Source organism: Trachypithecus francoisi, unplaced genomic scaffold (genome assembly GCF_009764315.1).
Source record: "Trachypithecus francoisi isolate TF-2019V2 unplaced genomic scaffold, Tfra_2.0 Lachesis_group7, whole genome shotgun sequence".
NCBI classification, from domain to species: Eukaryota; Metazoa; Chordata; class Mammalia; order Primates; family Cercopithecidae; genus Trachypithecus; species Trachypithecus francoisi.
In genome coordinates, this window is record NW_022681472.1 from 26810115 (window position 1) to 26826258 (window position 16144).

General features: G+C 37.8%; 1 protein-coding gene across 4 annotated transcripts in view; it reads right to left on the bottom strand.

Moving 5' to 3' along the window:
* Positions 1 to 16144, bottom strand: part of EYA1 (EYA transcriptional coactivator and phosphatase 1) — a 165223-nt gene that overhangs the window by 112588 nt on the left and 36491 nt on the right. The window contains exons 5-7 of one of the 4 annotated variants that reach the window (XM_033202795.1): positions 13981 to 14050; positions 13515 to 13660; positions 8668 to 8805 (exon numbers count right to left, since the gene is read on the bottom strand). In XM_033202795.1, coding sequence (XP_033058686.1) covers positions 8668 to 8805; positions 13515 to 13660; positions 13981 to 14050 — 354 coding nt within the window. The remainder of the gene's footprint in view (positions 1 to 8667; positions 8806 to 13514; positions 13661 to 13980; positions 14051 to 16144) is intronic. The other 3 variants (XM_033202798.1, XM_033202796.1, XM_033202797.1) reach the window with 3 other exon arrangements.

The following is a 16144-nucleotide window of genomic DNA, read 5'->3' on the forward strand; positions in this document are numbered from 1 at the left end:
AATAGGAGAAGAGTGGCAAAGCAATTAAGGGGCAATTTGGCACATCAGTGCAAGCTTCAAAAGCTATTCTTCAATTTCACTTTATGCCAGAAAGTGCAAATCTCAAATGCTTTATCACAGATTGTTTAAGTTTAATGTATATTTTCCTAAAACCACTATCTTTTAAAGTAAAAATACATTTTCTATAGATAATTAAAAAATTTTAAAGTATAACAGCACATTTAGTTAAGCAATTTTTAGATTCTAAATGACTAATAAACTGAAAAGGTTCAGGCATACATTTGAAAAGCTACAGAGAGGCAGATCAAAGGAAACAAGGGTGATGTTACCGGATCATTCCCACTTCATAATGAGGCAGGGATGCATGAGGTGTGATGGTGGCAGAGCTGTGTCTCTTCCACGTACCCTTTAACAAACCTTTGACTGATTTATTGTCTTTCCTTACTAGTTTGAACCCCAATCTCTTTAGCAGAACAAACAACATTATATACAAAGAGGGAGTGAGAATTTGTGTTATTTTCTTCTCTACGTGACAGCAATAAAGCCTAAAGGAAAATAAACAAAGCAGGGTTTCCAGGGCCCTCTGGGTTTAGTACATGTACATCTGTGCAGACCCTTCGATCTATCATGGCAGATCCTGACACCTTCCCTGGTGTAGGATGATGGGAGTGTCCTATACCATTATTGATATTCTAGGACAATAAAACACTCAGAAAGGCATTCTATACCACCATTGTGATGATTCTGTGATGTCTCCAACCAGCTCTATCTATGAGTATTAACACAAGGCAAGATGGCATTAAACATACAATGACAATAAATTAACTGAAACGTCTTATTTATGCTTTATATATTGTTAAGTTCAGAGGTGCATGTGCAGGTTTGTTATGTAAACTTGTGTCATGGAGGTTTGGTGTACAGATGATTTCATCACCCAGGTATTAAGCCACATTAGTTATTTTTCCTGATCCCCTCTTTCTTCCCATCCTTCACTCTCTGACAGGTCCCAGTGTGTGCTATTCCCCTCTATATGTCCATATGTTCTCATTATTTAGCTCCCACTTACAGGTGAGAACATATGGTATCTGGTTTTCTGTTCCTGTGTCAGTTTGCTAAGGATAACGGCCTCCAGCTCCATTCACGTTCCTGCAAAGGACATGACCTCATTCTTTTTTTACAGTTGCATAGTTTTCCATGGTGTATACGCACCACATTTTCTTTATCCAGTTTACCATTGATGGGCATTTAGGTTGATTCCATGTCTTTGTCTTTACTCTTGCAAATGGTGAATTAACTGAATTTTTATTATGCTACATTCCAAATTCATTTCCCCAAATGAAGCAAATCAGAGTTTTTTATGAACCTTAATTTCTAACATTCATTGTGACATAGACCTCCCCACTTCTAACAAACATTTGTATATTTTAGACATAATACTAGATACTGGAGATTAAAATATGACTAAAGATGTTCATTACCTTTAATAGTCTAGAATCACTAGAACTAAGCTATTATGGAAAGCTGGGTTTTCCACAGAGCTGAGGATTAACCAGTTAAGTAACAACTTAATGGTTTTGTTTTGTAGGTGTGTGAAAATCTTCTGCAAGTGAACTCTACACTTCCTTACCTCAGTCACATTGCTAAACAAAATTTTATTTTCCTCATATGATTGGGCACCACCATTATAAAGATAGTTCAATGTTTTCTGTATTAGATGGAACCATAAATCTATATTGTATGTGGAGTTAAATGGATGGTGACGATAGGTGCAGACCTTGCACTTTTAAAGGTTTGATTTCAAGTTAGTTGTTTCTTTTACATAAAAGGAGAATAAAGATTATTTGTGACACGCTGGGGAGATATTCTGTGAAAGCAATCAGAGGCCAAAGTTGCTTCTGCTAAGCAGTTTTCTTGCCTTTCATGCATGCGTGCACACACGCACAAACTCACACACGACACCCAGTTGCACTCTTCTGGCCAGTGCCCTTTGATTGGTAAGCAGCAGTAAAAACATATTTTTTGCAGAACTGACCCAAGGGTCTCCAGGCACACTCTGTCCATCCACACCCACCCATTCAGCTAACTCATCTGCATCAGCTTTGTCAATGGTGTGTGAAGAAAAACCTCCTCAGACCATTCCAAAACTTCTTCCAGAAACACCAAAGCTAACACTGCGGAACAGGAAAATGTCAAAAATGAATAAGCAAAGATTTCACCTCCTCAGGTTGAACCCTACAATTGTTTATGAGGAAGAACACTTTCTTTCTCAGCTGAACTTAAGTTTCTAATTTTTTAGTGGTGCACAAAAGAAAAATTAAAGCAGGAATAGAATTTACAGTGCTCTTGCGGCAAAGGTGAAAACAATCAGATTTCCCAATCACTGAGGTTTTATTTCATGGAATTTTAGTGTTAGAGCATGCATGACGAATTAGTTTAAAATGGCATGTGTCAGATTCACAGAAGCCTGCTTGGCAGGACAGAAGCATTGAAAGTTGGAGCTGAAAGGGTGATTCCAGAAGGATCACTTGGAGCAAATGAGGGCACCAAGTAAGGCTGGCCCAGTTTCCAAGGCTTGACAGTGGCAAAATGGCCATAAATTGCCAAATCTGCCCTTTAAAGGCTGTACAAGTGTTAAGCACTGACAGTGCTCAGAAATGAGTTTTCTAGGAAGTTTTTTTTTAGAGCTTCATGAGTTGGTGTTTGACTAGTTATATAACTAAGTATGTAATGCAATGGTTTAGTTCTAACGATCAAGCCTGCCTTTCAGAAAATTTAAAGACCAAGCAACTACATTTTGGCTTTTTGTAGTTTTCTTTAAAAGCCACTCCTGCAAACTCTGTAATTTAGGTGTATGTACAACCACAAGGTTTGACAGTTCTAAGTCATTCTCTGTTTTGAGTAGCCATTCTTGATTAACTGTTGATATTATACAAACTAAATTACTAATTTTATGCATTCTTTAGCATTTTCAGGTTCTCATTCATTCATTCATTCATTCATTTTTTGGAAATAGAGTCTCACTCCGTTGCCCAGGCTGGAGTGCAGTGGCACAATCTTGTCTCACTGAACCTCACGGTCCCAAGATTCTCTTACCTCAGCCCCCAGAGTAGCTAGGATTACAGCCACGTGACATTATACCTGGCTAATTTTTGTACTTTTAGTAGAGACGGGGTTTCGCCATGTTGGCCAGGCTAGCCTCAAACTCCTGATTTCGGGTGATCTGCCCACCTCAGCCTCCTGAAGTGCCACAGGTTTTTTTTTGTTTTTGTTTTTGTTTTGAGACAGAGCCTCACTCTGTTGCCCAGGCTGGAGTGCAGTGGCACGATCTCGGCTCACTGCAAGCTCTGCCTCCCGGGTTCGTGCCATTCTCCTGCCTCAGCCTCCTGAGTAGCTGGTGCTACAGGTGCCCACCACCACGCCTGGCTAATTTTTTGTATTTTTAGTAGAGACGAGGTTTCACCGTGTTAGGGAGGATGGTCTTGATTTCCTGACCTCGTGATCCACCTGCCTCAGTCTCCCAAAGTGCTGGGATTACAGGCATGAGCCACCGCGCCTGGCCAGGTTCTTATCTTTTTAAAGTCACTGTTCAGAGTTATGTAAAGATTAAATAAGATGTCACAAGGGAAATAACTAGGTTACTCCTTGGCATATAAAAAGTAAACAATAGGCCGGGCGCGGTGGCTCAAGCCTGTAATCCCAGCACTTTGGGAGGCCGAGACGGGTGGATCACGAGGTCAGGAGATCGAGACCATCCTGGTCTACACGGTGAAACCCCGTCTCTACTAAAAATACAAAAAACTAGCCGGGCGAGGTGGCGGGCGCCTGTAGTCCCAGCTACTCGGGAGGCTGAGGCAGGAGAATGGCGTAAACCCGGGAGGCGGAGCTTGCAGTGAGCTGAGATCTGGCCACTGCACTCCAGTCCGGGCGACAGAGCAAGACTCCACCTCAAAAAAAAAAAAAAAAAAAAAAAAAAAAAAGTAAACAATAAACGTCAATTGTTGTTTTATTTTGTTGTATGGGCACTAGTGTTTTCCATCTCTACATAGCACAGCTTATCACCTTCCCATCTTCTTCCCTAATTTTCTGAACTAAACAATTTGATGCTTCAGTGACTGTTGGAGACCTCTTTCTCCACGCATTCTTAGCTGTCAAAGCAGAGATGTGACTGCAGGACCTCTCATGACCAAGAAGGACTTGGTTGATGACTCCCTCTCTCCCACCCCTGCAGAGCTGAGTTTATTTTTTGCCAGTGGCTCTTCCTTGCTTCCTCACTCTCACTTTCCAAGACCTCATTCACCACTGTCACCATACAGCTTTTCCTCTCTTCTGATTTTCTTCATTTTGTTTCTCCCCCACTTTTTGGGGGATCATGTACAAAAAGCTTGACCTTTGTTGAAACATGATAAGTTTCCTTCCATGCCAGCATATTAATTACATCTGGTTCCTTTTTTGCTATGCTTATTTGGTTATTGGTTTCTTGAAGTTTCTTTCACGGCTAAAATATATTTTGTTATATATGTTATTATACATATTAAAATTTTAATTACATTTTGTGTGTTGTGGGGGGGAAGAGAAGCAGCATTTAGGTAATGCTACCTAATCTGGAACTACTCCAGAAAGCTGGACCATAATAATAATAACGAAAATAATAGTAACCAGTCACCACTGCAATGAGAGCAGTAAAATTGACAACAATCATTTGAGTTCTTACTCTGTACCATAGGTTGGTCAGAGTGATTTACAGACAATCTCAATGACACCTCACAACACTATTGTGGGAGATCTCATGCCCATATTCCAGATAAGGAAACAGATGTGAAGGAGTCAAGTCGCATGCTGGAGGCCCACAGAAAGCAAAGGTGGAACTGCTGACAGCCAGTCTTACTCCAGAACCCATACTGCTAACCAGGGAGCCAGATTTCACTATACCTTTACTAAGTTTGATAGAACCAAAGAGGTGATCATCATAAATTTTATTTAAATTAATCAGCAAAACACTTAGAGGAAGCATACACGTCACACTTCAGTTTTGGGGGCTACTAGAATATTTCCCCTGGGCTACTAGAATAGTTCTTCTATCATTGTAAAATTCTGATATTAAATTCGAACAGCTAAATCTCTGAATAACTAGTCATCATACCTTATATTTTAAAAGTTGAAAAGATTTCCCGGAAATAAAGCTAGGCAAAAATATCCCCCATGTTGCCAAAATACATTCTCATCCAGGATTCAAATACATTTTAATAGCTATAAGATGAAATTGATATAAGCAAAAAAAAATCACTGTTATTCATTAAGGATTAAAAGAACTGAGGGAATTTTGAAAATAATTTTAGATATTGCAGAAATTACTATATTAAAAAACATGTATTGAAAAGACACTCAAAGGTCAACAGACTCCCACAACTAGGTGGCCAAAATCATTGAATAATGGTGAAGCAGTATTCATACTGCGTTTAATATTTAAGAACTACATATTAATCACAATTAAGTACCCAAATCTGGCCATATACATTCTGTAGCTAATTATATAGCATTATCCATCATCATTTTGACAAGTTAATTTTCAAATTAATAGTATATTATCATCTGGCTTAATATGTGGAAGTCATATTACAGGTTGAATATCCCTTATCTGGAATGCTTGGGAGCAGAAATGTTTTGGATTTTGAATTTTTTCAAATTTTGGAATATTTGCATTATATACTGGTTGAGCATTCCTAACCCAAAAATCTGAAATCCAAAATGCTCCTATAAGCATTTTCTTTGAGCATCATGTGAGTGCTCAAAAAGTTTTAAATTTTGAATCATTTTCGATTTCAGATTTTTCGATTAGGAATACTCAACCTATATCCGACAGTCTAAAACTGAATAAAATATCATTATAAAAATAGTCATGTGAAGTAATACCTCAGTCATGGGAAATGGGTCCCAATGTCCCACTGGAAAGGCCATTCAACTAAGGGATATACAAAAACATACAAAAGGTTTTAATGCAATATCCAGTAAGCCCAGATGATAATAAATCTGTGGATAGAAAAGCAATGCCTTATTTGGTGCTATCCATGTCCTTATTTCTTTTAAAAAAGTTTTATTTTCTTCCAAATTCATTTCCTTTTCTACTCATTCATTTCCCCCTTTTTATGCACTATACTCTAATGGCTGGTTTTGAATTGTTTCTGCTGCATAAGTTTTGATCTGGGAGAGGAGCAAGATAAAAGTAACTCTCAAGCACAACATTTCTCAAACTATTTGAGGTCCAGGATCTGTTTTTTACTCCAGTCCTCCACAGACTGATAACTGAGCAAAACACAAAGTAATGTACTTCTAAAAGAAAAAAAAAATTTTCTCTAAAAAAAGAGAGAGTACGAGTCTCATTTAAAAAAAAAGTATTTGATTCAATAAACATAAAACTTATTATTGACTGACTATGAAAGTTTCTAGATGCTCTCAGTTTCTGTACTTAGCTTTTGGTGGACAGGTAATGGCAAGGCTGTGGATGGGCACAGGCCCAGAACCATACAATTCTGTAGCTCTGCTCTGGGCAGGGCACTTCACTTGCCTCTTTCCCACTTTTAAGATCCACTTCTCCTCAAGGAGACCTGTGTATCACAGGCACCCTGTTAGACACTGGGACCCCTCCAGCACTCTTTATTTTCCTGATATCTCCTGGAGCAATCTGCAATTGTATAATTTAGTTGGTTGCTTGTCTACTGTCTCTCTCTTTGGCAAGAATGAAAGCTCTGTGAGCAAACAGACCTTGTCTGCCTTGTGATCCATTTCTTTACTAGAGCCCAGGACTGTTAAATTCATTAATAAAGTTTTTCCATCACTTTTTGTTCTTTATATTCCTTTACTCAATTGATATTCAGCATGTGTAGAACAGTTCTTTTCCAAGGCTGCATAAAAGTTTTGGAATCAGGCACATAAATAATATCCTTCTACCAATAAATGCTATCTGTTATAAAACAGTTTTTATTTTGTAATCACTGAATATGTCAAAACCTTATAGTTCAGGCCTTTTGAATCAAATGCAAAATCAAATATGAAAAGGTTAATGGATCTTGTCTCCTAAAATTGTAGTTTGTTATACAGGAAAATAGACTCTTAAAAATGATAAATTGAAAAAATATATATATATATATATCATTCTTAAGGAAACATATTAATAAAACATTTAAAAAGGCTGAGATCTTTAATGTGAAAAATAAAAAAATAAACATGACTGCCACTGAAGAGAAGAAAAAATGTTTTATGTTTTTTCTAAATTTGTATAAAACTAAATCTTGTATCTACCAAAATGACACTTTTTTCAAAGAAAGGTATTATCAAATGTGTACACTTGAAAACACAGCACTTCCTTGTGTAAATGTATAGGAAATCCTTAAAGGAGCATAAAACAATTTATGTAGAAATTCTATACTTAAACTTATTCAAAGGAAATAATTAAAGGTGTGTAGATAAGACATGCATAGCATTGCTCTAAATGTCAAATAATAGGGAATTAGTTAAATAAGACATACCTATTTAATTCCATGTAGCCATTAAAAGGATACCATAGAACAGAACTTATTGATGTGAAAAGATGATTAAAATGTACTTGTTGCTAAAAACAGCAGGTTGCAATACTGTATTATATAATAATGGGCCCATACTGTATATCTAGATAAACATATAATGATAGTAATAAATGTATGAGACATAGACTATATTTTTGCTTCCCTGTATTTTATAATTTGTCTGCAATAAACAAATATTATTAATGCAATGGAGAATAAGATAAAATATATAAAAACAACAACAACTATAAAAATAATCCCTTCAATCAAAAAGAGATAATCAGGGATTTGATTCAACTATGGCTTGGCACTATTAGGAGGCCGAATATGATTCATTGAACTGAACTGTAGTAAAGACAAGATATTAGGAAAATGTTTAAATTATGCGAGAACTATTCTCAAGCACTTTAAAAATCTATTTGCAAGATAACAAATGTGCTACTTTTAAGTAATGTCTATGCATTCTTGAGACCAGCTTTGACAATGACAGCTGTCATTCCATTTGACTTGTACTTACATTATGTCTTGCCTATAGTTTCAAAAACAGAACCCAGGGACTGATTCTTACAAGAATTTTCTTAAAGATTCACTGGGTGTCTGTAAATCTGATCAACTGGTCTTTGGGAGATCATTATTCAACACTTATCACATACTTTATTTCTGGAGCTATGACTGTCACTTCCCAAGCCTCACTTCATAATGAAAATAAAGAAAACAGCCCTTTGGAAAAGTTGGATGGTAATATCAAGTGAGTAAGTTTTTAGTATACACCATATCACAACCTCCTACATGGCTGACTTTTGACTTTTTTATTTCTTTTATAACTGACAGAAGACACAAAGGCAAAAATGTCAACTTCACAAAAAACTTAGTGCTGTTTGGAAAGATTCTTAGAGATCATTCAGTCTAACCCCCTGATGTTACAAATATGGAAATTTAGGCCTAGAAAATAGGTTAGTGACGAACCAAACCAGAAGCAGGTGTCCTGCCTCTAAGCCCAATCCAGTTGCCATCCTGATTTACTACTTACGTGGAACATCAGATTCCACTTTAGAAGTTAACTATCAACCTACAGGGTTAAGGAAAATAGCAATGTGTGTATACAGACCTTGCATCTGGTAGCTGTATGGTGCCTGTCCAGGTTGAGGGGTACTGAAGCTTGTGCCATAACTGAGAAATCCTGTCTGTCCAGGTGACTGAGACTGTGACAATCCACCTTCAGTCTTGATGCCTGCCCACAATGCACCTAAATCAGTTAGTGATAGCTTATCTATCTGTTCATTTTCAAAAGCTGGTAAATATACAAAAACATACACTTCCACAACCATTTAACTACAAATGCTTCCCCAATCTTATCTCAAAAATAAAGGGTATATATGCATACAATGAAATATCATAAAGTACAACTTCAATTTTTTAAATCCAGGATTACAGATTTGAATGCCTATTCACATTATTCTCTCATTTTACTGCACTTTAACACACATGCCTTCTATAAAATGTAACTCCTGTGATATATTTTCATACTTCATTTTGTTGTTTTAATGTAAGAGTTGAAGATCATCTCCTTCAAAGTCAAGAAATAGCCATAATTAAATTTTAGCTAAATGATCCCAAAGTTGCTATATTGACTAGCCTCAAAATTAAAATCCTTTATATACATGATTTATACAATCATATATATGATAATCATATATATATATGGTTAATTAGATACTATACAGTCACAGTATTTTTCCCTCCTTTACTCTTTCTACTACAAAGCTGATTTCAGTACCAACCCATTTTGAAGTCCAAAGACGCAATACTGGGCACAGAGCTAAACAACATGGTGGAAAGGCTTTTCCTGAATATCTAGGTCCTATCAGAAAATAAGCACAAAGGAAGCAGAATACTAATGAGCTGAATCTTATAAAACAGCAGTGATTTATAAACAAGTGAAGTTGACCAGCAGTTTCCTTTTGTCCCTTTTAGCATGAAATATTTGTCTATAATTGTTTTCAATGTAGTCTACAGTACCTTTGTTTTTATTATATGATAATATAAAAATGATGTATTTGTGGCCCCCAAATACTTCCCCAAACACCAGACTAACATCGTAATTTTGGAACTTGAAATTGGCAGCACTGAGGTATGGGGCTCAGCTCTGTCTTTAATTAATTACAATTAGAGACAGTCATGCATGTTAACAACTCTCCTTCATTCTCATAGAGGGAGGGAAGGAAAATTTCTGCCAAGGGAATTCACATTTTTAAATAATTTTGCTTTGTACTTAAAATAAATGATATCTTTAGGATCTAGAATACACAGTAGCCTTACTGTTTATTTCCATTTTAAGGGAATCTCATCAGCAGAGTGCAGCTAGGTAATTGCTTTAAGGCAGTGGGAGAATCTGACTCTTGGCTGAGAGTGCCTACTTTAATTTCTGCAGTATCGCTAAATAACTTCATAATGACCTTAACATTTAAGTCTTAACACAACCTTAACATTTTAAAAATGTGATTTTTCCCTGTAGAGGTAATCCCAAACCAATGAATAACCCATACATAGAAATGGTCCCTGGAAATACACCTGCCCCAGACAGGTGGCATGATGGCTTTAGAAAATCCCTTTCTTTCCATATTGTTACCCCTAGGGATTTTCCACCTCTTGCTGCATTTGAGACTATACTGACGTGCTTCCAGCCTTCACCTATACCAACAAAATGCCAATAATTCATGTCTTTTTATTTTATTTTATTGAGACAGAGTCTTGCTCTGTCACCCAGACTGGAGTGCAGTAGTGTGATCTCTGCTCACTGCAAGCTCCGCCTCCCGGGTTCACGCCATTCTCCTAACTCAGCCTCCCGAGTAGCTGGGACTACCAGCGCCCGCCACCACAACCAGCCAATTTTTTGTATTTTTAGTAGTGATGGGGTTTCACCATGTTAGCCAGGATGGTCTCGATCTCCTGACCTTGTGATCCGTCCATCTCGGCCTCCCAAAGCCCTGGGATTACAGGTTTGAGCCACTGTGCCCAGCCTAATTCATGTATTTTGATTCTGTTTTTAGCTTATTGGTTCCAGATGGGGATCTATGTGGTAAGGAAAGGCAGAAAGAGCTAGAAAGCACCCATAGCCACACCTATCTCTGTGACTTCTACCTACAAGGTGGCAAACTCATTTCACTGGCAGACCCTAAGCAGATCCAGCAAAAAACAGAATGAATTTGCGTTTCCCCATTGATCTATCATTCTCATGATAAAAAGATATGCCAATCTCTTCTTACAGGGTCTCAATAGAAAGTTGAGAGCACAAGCCCTTGGAGAAAGTTTTGTAAGACCATCTGAGCCTTGACTATCAGCATTTAAAACCCAAGCTATGTGCTCTTCTTTCATGAAAGAGCAAAGGGGAGAAGGATGCCATATTTTTCAATGCACTGGCCCCAAAAATAGAACTTTCGGATCAGAAGTACTCAGGGCATCTCCTTGTACTCGAGTTCCCAAAAGAGAAGACAGGGGGTTATTAGGAAAATGCTAAGAACTGAAAATTATTCCCTGGGAATTTATAATCATGGAAAACTCTGGAATCAAAGCCCTTCACCACACTGAGCCTCACTCTCTCCCCCCTCCCTTATCCCCACCTATCCCATTACAATCCCCATCCTCACTCTGCTAGGTCTGATTCTATTCCCAGACCTTTTGCTCATCTCACAATCTTTGAATAGCTATTTCAGACAGGGGCATTCATTAATGGTTTAGAACTGGAGGAACCCCTAACCCAGAGCTCAGAAATTGGCAAAGGGAGATGTCCAGGTCCCACTATGACTGAATGGGGAGGAGAAGGAAGAAGAAAGGTGTGTGGCTAGTAGCCGGGGCAATGATGGGAATGGCGCCTTCCAATGATAGCACTGGTGGGCTGACAGTACTTCAGAACCATGTGGACTGGAAAATATATTTACACTTCAAATAACCATCTCACAAAGAAAATTTGAGAACGTAAATCAAAGACTGCCTTGACTTCTATTATAGAATGGGAGCTGATCCTTTTTCTTCTTTTAGTCCAAGAATAGTTTGAAAATAAATTCCAGCTAAATTTACTCTATGGCTAATATTATTATGAGAAACTGTGAATAAAAGTTATGGAAATGAGACATAATTCTAAAAATTCCATTTTAGGACTGTCTCTAAAGTCTACTTTAAAAATACCTATCTAGATAACATTAGGTTCTGATGGTTTTAAAATAAAACTAAAAATACTAAAGTCATATCTAATTTAGGTTATTTGTATATATTTTATAAGAAATTCATATACAGTCGATTTTGTTTGGGATAGAATTAAAAGGAAAAATGTAATTTACCTTTTTTTTTTTTTTTTTTTTTTTTTGAGACAGAGTCTCACTCTGTTGCCCAGGCTGGAGTGCAGTAGCGTGATCTCGGCTCACTGCAAGCTCCTCCTCCCGGGTTCACGCCATTCTCCTGCCTCAGCCTCCCGAACAGCTGGGACTACAGGCTCCCGCCACCACGCCTGGCTAATTTTTTGTATTTTTCGGTAGAGACGGGGTTTCACCGTGTTAGCCAGGATGGCCTCGATCTCCTGACCTCGTGATCCACCCGCCTTGGCCTCCCAAAGTGCTGGGATTACAGGCGTGAGCCACCACACCCGGCCTTACCTCCTAATTATTAATGAAATACTTAAAGAAGAGCATTAAGTCTTTTTATACACCACAGAAAAGAATACTACAAAACAGTGTCAAGCAGAAGCACAATTAGAATACTGGTCACAAAAAATTCTGTACTTGTTGCACAGAATTACTTATTCTATAAATCCTTTCCTCCAAGTGTCCATGTATTATTCCTTGATCACTAGTTTTATTCTTTTCTTTCTTTCTTTTTTTTTTTTCTTTGAGATGGAGTCTCGCTCTGTCACCCAGGCTGGAGTGCAGTGGCCGGATCTCAGCTCACTGTAAGCTCCACCTCCCGGGTTTACGCCATTCTCCTGCCTCAGCCTCCCGAGTAGCTGGGACTACAGGTGCCCGCCACCACACCTGGCTAGTTTTTTGTATTTTTTTAGTAGAGACGGGGTTTCACCATGTTAGCCAGGATGTTCTCGATCTCCTGATCTCGTGATCCACCCTTCTCGGCCTCCCAAAGTGTTGGGATTACAGGCTTGAGCCACCGCATCCGGCCAGTTTTATTCTTTTCTTAATAAAATGCCAATAATTCAAGTGTTTCTATTCAGCTCAATCTACTTAGAATTGCAATGACAATTTAATGGAAGAAAACGTATTTTGAAATTCTGAGATTTTTTTTTTAATTAAGCTTTGAGATTTTGTTGGATTTATTTTTAATTTACAGGTATTGACCCGTAACAAGTGAGTTAAATTACACCAAGATAAAGATAATCTCCAGGTGGGAAGGAACAAATGTCCATGTGAGCTTTAAATGTTTCCTGATTTGCCTCTTCAAAGTGCAGTCCAGGCAGTGATATACAGATCACTTTTCCTAATGGTTGATAATGCTGAAATTTGAGACTATTACCACCCTTGAGTTTAAAGCAAGAGTTTGTTGAATTCTACTTATACGTCCCTAATCACAGCCAGGCATCTGATAAATAGGAAATGAATCTGTACCCCCAAAGACTTCATTCACAGACGTTTTATCACAAATATGCACAAAAATATCTTGGATTCCATAGCCCAGTGCTCAAATGGCAAATTCAGGGTTGAGATATAAATGGAGAAAAATGAGAGCAGAAGGCATACGAACCACACAATCTTTTCGCTACCTCTGACCTCAAGATAAGGAGCTGCCAGTTCTTATAAGGCTCATTAGAAACAATCACACTAAGAATTTAGACACAGAAGGTGACAACACTTTCTAAACTGGCCGAGAATTGGGTCTTCAAGTACCACTCAAATATGTTAATACATGCCTGCCCACGCGATAATAGCACCACTATAATAGCAGGTTACTCACCATATGAGGAAATGCCGTACGGCTGTCCTGGCTGTGGGTACGTGGCATAGGCTGTAGCTTGTTGCATTCCTGTGGTAAACTGTGTTTGCCCATATGCAGCCATAGTTTGTGAGGAAGGGGTAGGGAGAATATGTGGGTATGGTCTGCTATTTGTCAGAAATGACAGAAAATAGAAAGACCATGCATTAGATGGAAACATGCAAACCGATTAACAACCACATCACGAATTCCAGCTAAATATTGTATCTTAAAGTAAAACTTTCACACAGAATTGACAAAACACTGAAATACTTCAGTGTCTCCACTACATGATGCTCAAAATAAATTTGTGTCAATATATTTACATCTCTATGAAATGCACTTTCATTTAAATTAAGATGGAACATGTGGGCACAGACATGACTTGAAATAAATAAAAGTCTACTCAGAGAAGTTATTTATTGATTAAGAGAAAAATACATCTTACTTGGAAGGGTAAATCTGTGGTGGAGAGAACTGGTGAGTTGGTCGTGGGCTGAAACTACTGCTCCCAATTGCTGAAAAACAAAACAAAACAAAATAATGCACAATAATCCAAGCAAAATACAAAATATACAGAAAACACTGATATATTTTCAGCTATAGATTGACCATATGTAATTTCAGATATTTGATCTTTGTGACCTGCAGAGATGGCAATTTCATATGGTTCCACCTAACAGAAAGTTAAACTATAAAAAGGAACGAATAGAAACTGATTAAGGGCTCTAGTTTTAAATAAACTCTTAGAAAACATCATCACAATCTTCTCAAATACCTGCCGGCACGCTGTGAGTTTTTACAGTGACAATACTTCAATAGTACGAGAAGTCCTGGCTACCGTTTGGAAAGCCGTGCTGAAAGGGGAGGTATGAAGCTGAATTGCAGGATCAGGTGGGAATGTGAAAGGTCAGCTGGCCTATTGTTTGTGTTCAGTGAGAACACACAAACCTGAGGCTGTATTACCAAGAAAGGTGGTCTAATCTTCTCTCAGGTGAGAAGAACCAGGATAGATCCTCATTTGCCTGCATTGATTTAGCAATGGTTTTTAGTAAAAACGCATTCCTATAACTATCTTAAATTTCTCAAGTTGCAAGCTAAGCCTGTTTTTTCCTGTGCTGATCCGGGTGTTCCTTTGCCTTTTAGTTATATGTGATCAACTTCAATGTTCAACTAAAAAAAGGTTTGCCTTTATTTTTTAAAGAGGTATTTAAGCATTCATGCAGGACTTTTCTTCTTAATCACATTCACTTGATTAAATAATGCACTAAAGTCCTAGCAAATGTTCTTATACTCTAATTCTGAACTAAAGAAGCAAAAACCTATGTTAACAAAGTCCTGAAAATGGCAGTTTCAGCTTATTTCATTATAAACCGAGTCAATCTACATATATATAAATCTACATATATGTGTGTGTTTATATACATACATATATATCTACACGTATTTCCGTTTATCACATGTACATATTTTTTCCTGCAATTCCCTAATCTCTATCGGGATAAGATGCATATTCCTTGGGGGCAATTATTATAAGATACGATAAGTTTATTTTATTCTTCTACCAACAATTACTATCTTCGGAGGCTCTATTATTTATTAATTCTATTCTACACTAAAATCCTTTTGGAAGGTTCTATGTACTCAAAGTTTCAAAAAGTTTTCCCATTGTCACACTGATACATTTGTGTTTCTCAAATTCAATTTTCCAGCTTTTGTTTGGGACGACAGTGGTAGAACTGGACTAAAGTCTTCAAATCTATGAGTAATCCTTTCCTTGTAAAACAAACAAGGCCTGTCCAGGGACAGTAGATCTAGATTCGTACCACTCTTGCAAGCTCCCAGACTTCAAACATCTGACTGGCCGCTTGACAGAGACAGCATCTGTCCTGAAGAGATGGCAAGCCAGCCCAGCTGGTACACGCCATCATCTGGCACATACTGAGCCACCACTCTGTTCCAGGTGCGGTGCTAGACGCTGCAGGTGCGAAGGTGCAAAGACTAGTTCTGTCTGATACGCGTGGGAAGGATGACACATAGAGAACTGTGGGATGGTCAGTTAAAGACTGCAATTTATAGGAGAGAGGGATTAGACTTCTTATTATCCTGTTTCCTCAGCACCTGACAGGGCCTGGCATGTGGTAGAGGGAATCAACACACACTGTTTGTTTAAAAAGAATGTGAGAAGTAGGGCATAAGCAAAGTAGATGTTTAAAACCACAATAATGTGAAGAATGGTTCAATTATTTTAAGTTTTACATAAACATACATAATAAACCTAATTCAGCTCTTTAGCAATACAGATTGCAGTAAGTAGTATCCCTTATGAAATAAATGTGAAGAACCGACAATGCTGTCTTATAACTACTCACCTAGTTAGGTGTGCTTAAAATTACTGAATATGTCAAAGGCCATGTAATAAGTCTTATCTTTTGGGCTTTTTAACATTTTTAAATTATACTTTAAGTTCTAGGATACATGTGCACAACGTACAGATTTGTTACATAGGTATACATGTGCCATGTTGGTTTGCTGCACCCATTAACTCATTATTTACATTAGATATTTCTCCTAATGCTATCCCTCCCCCTTCCCTCCACCCCATGACAGGC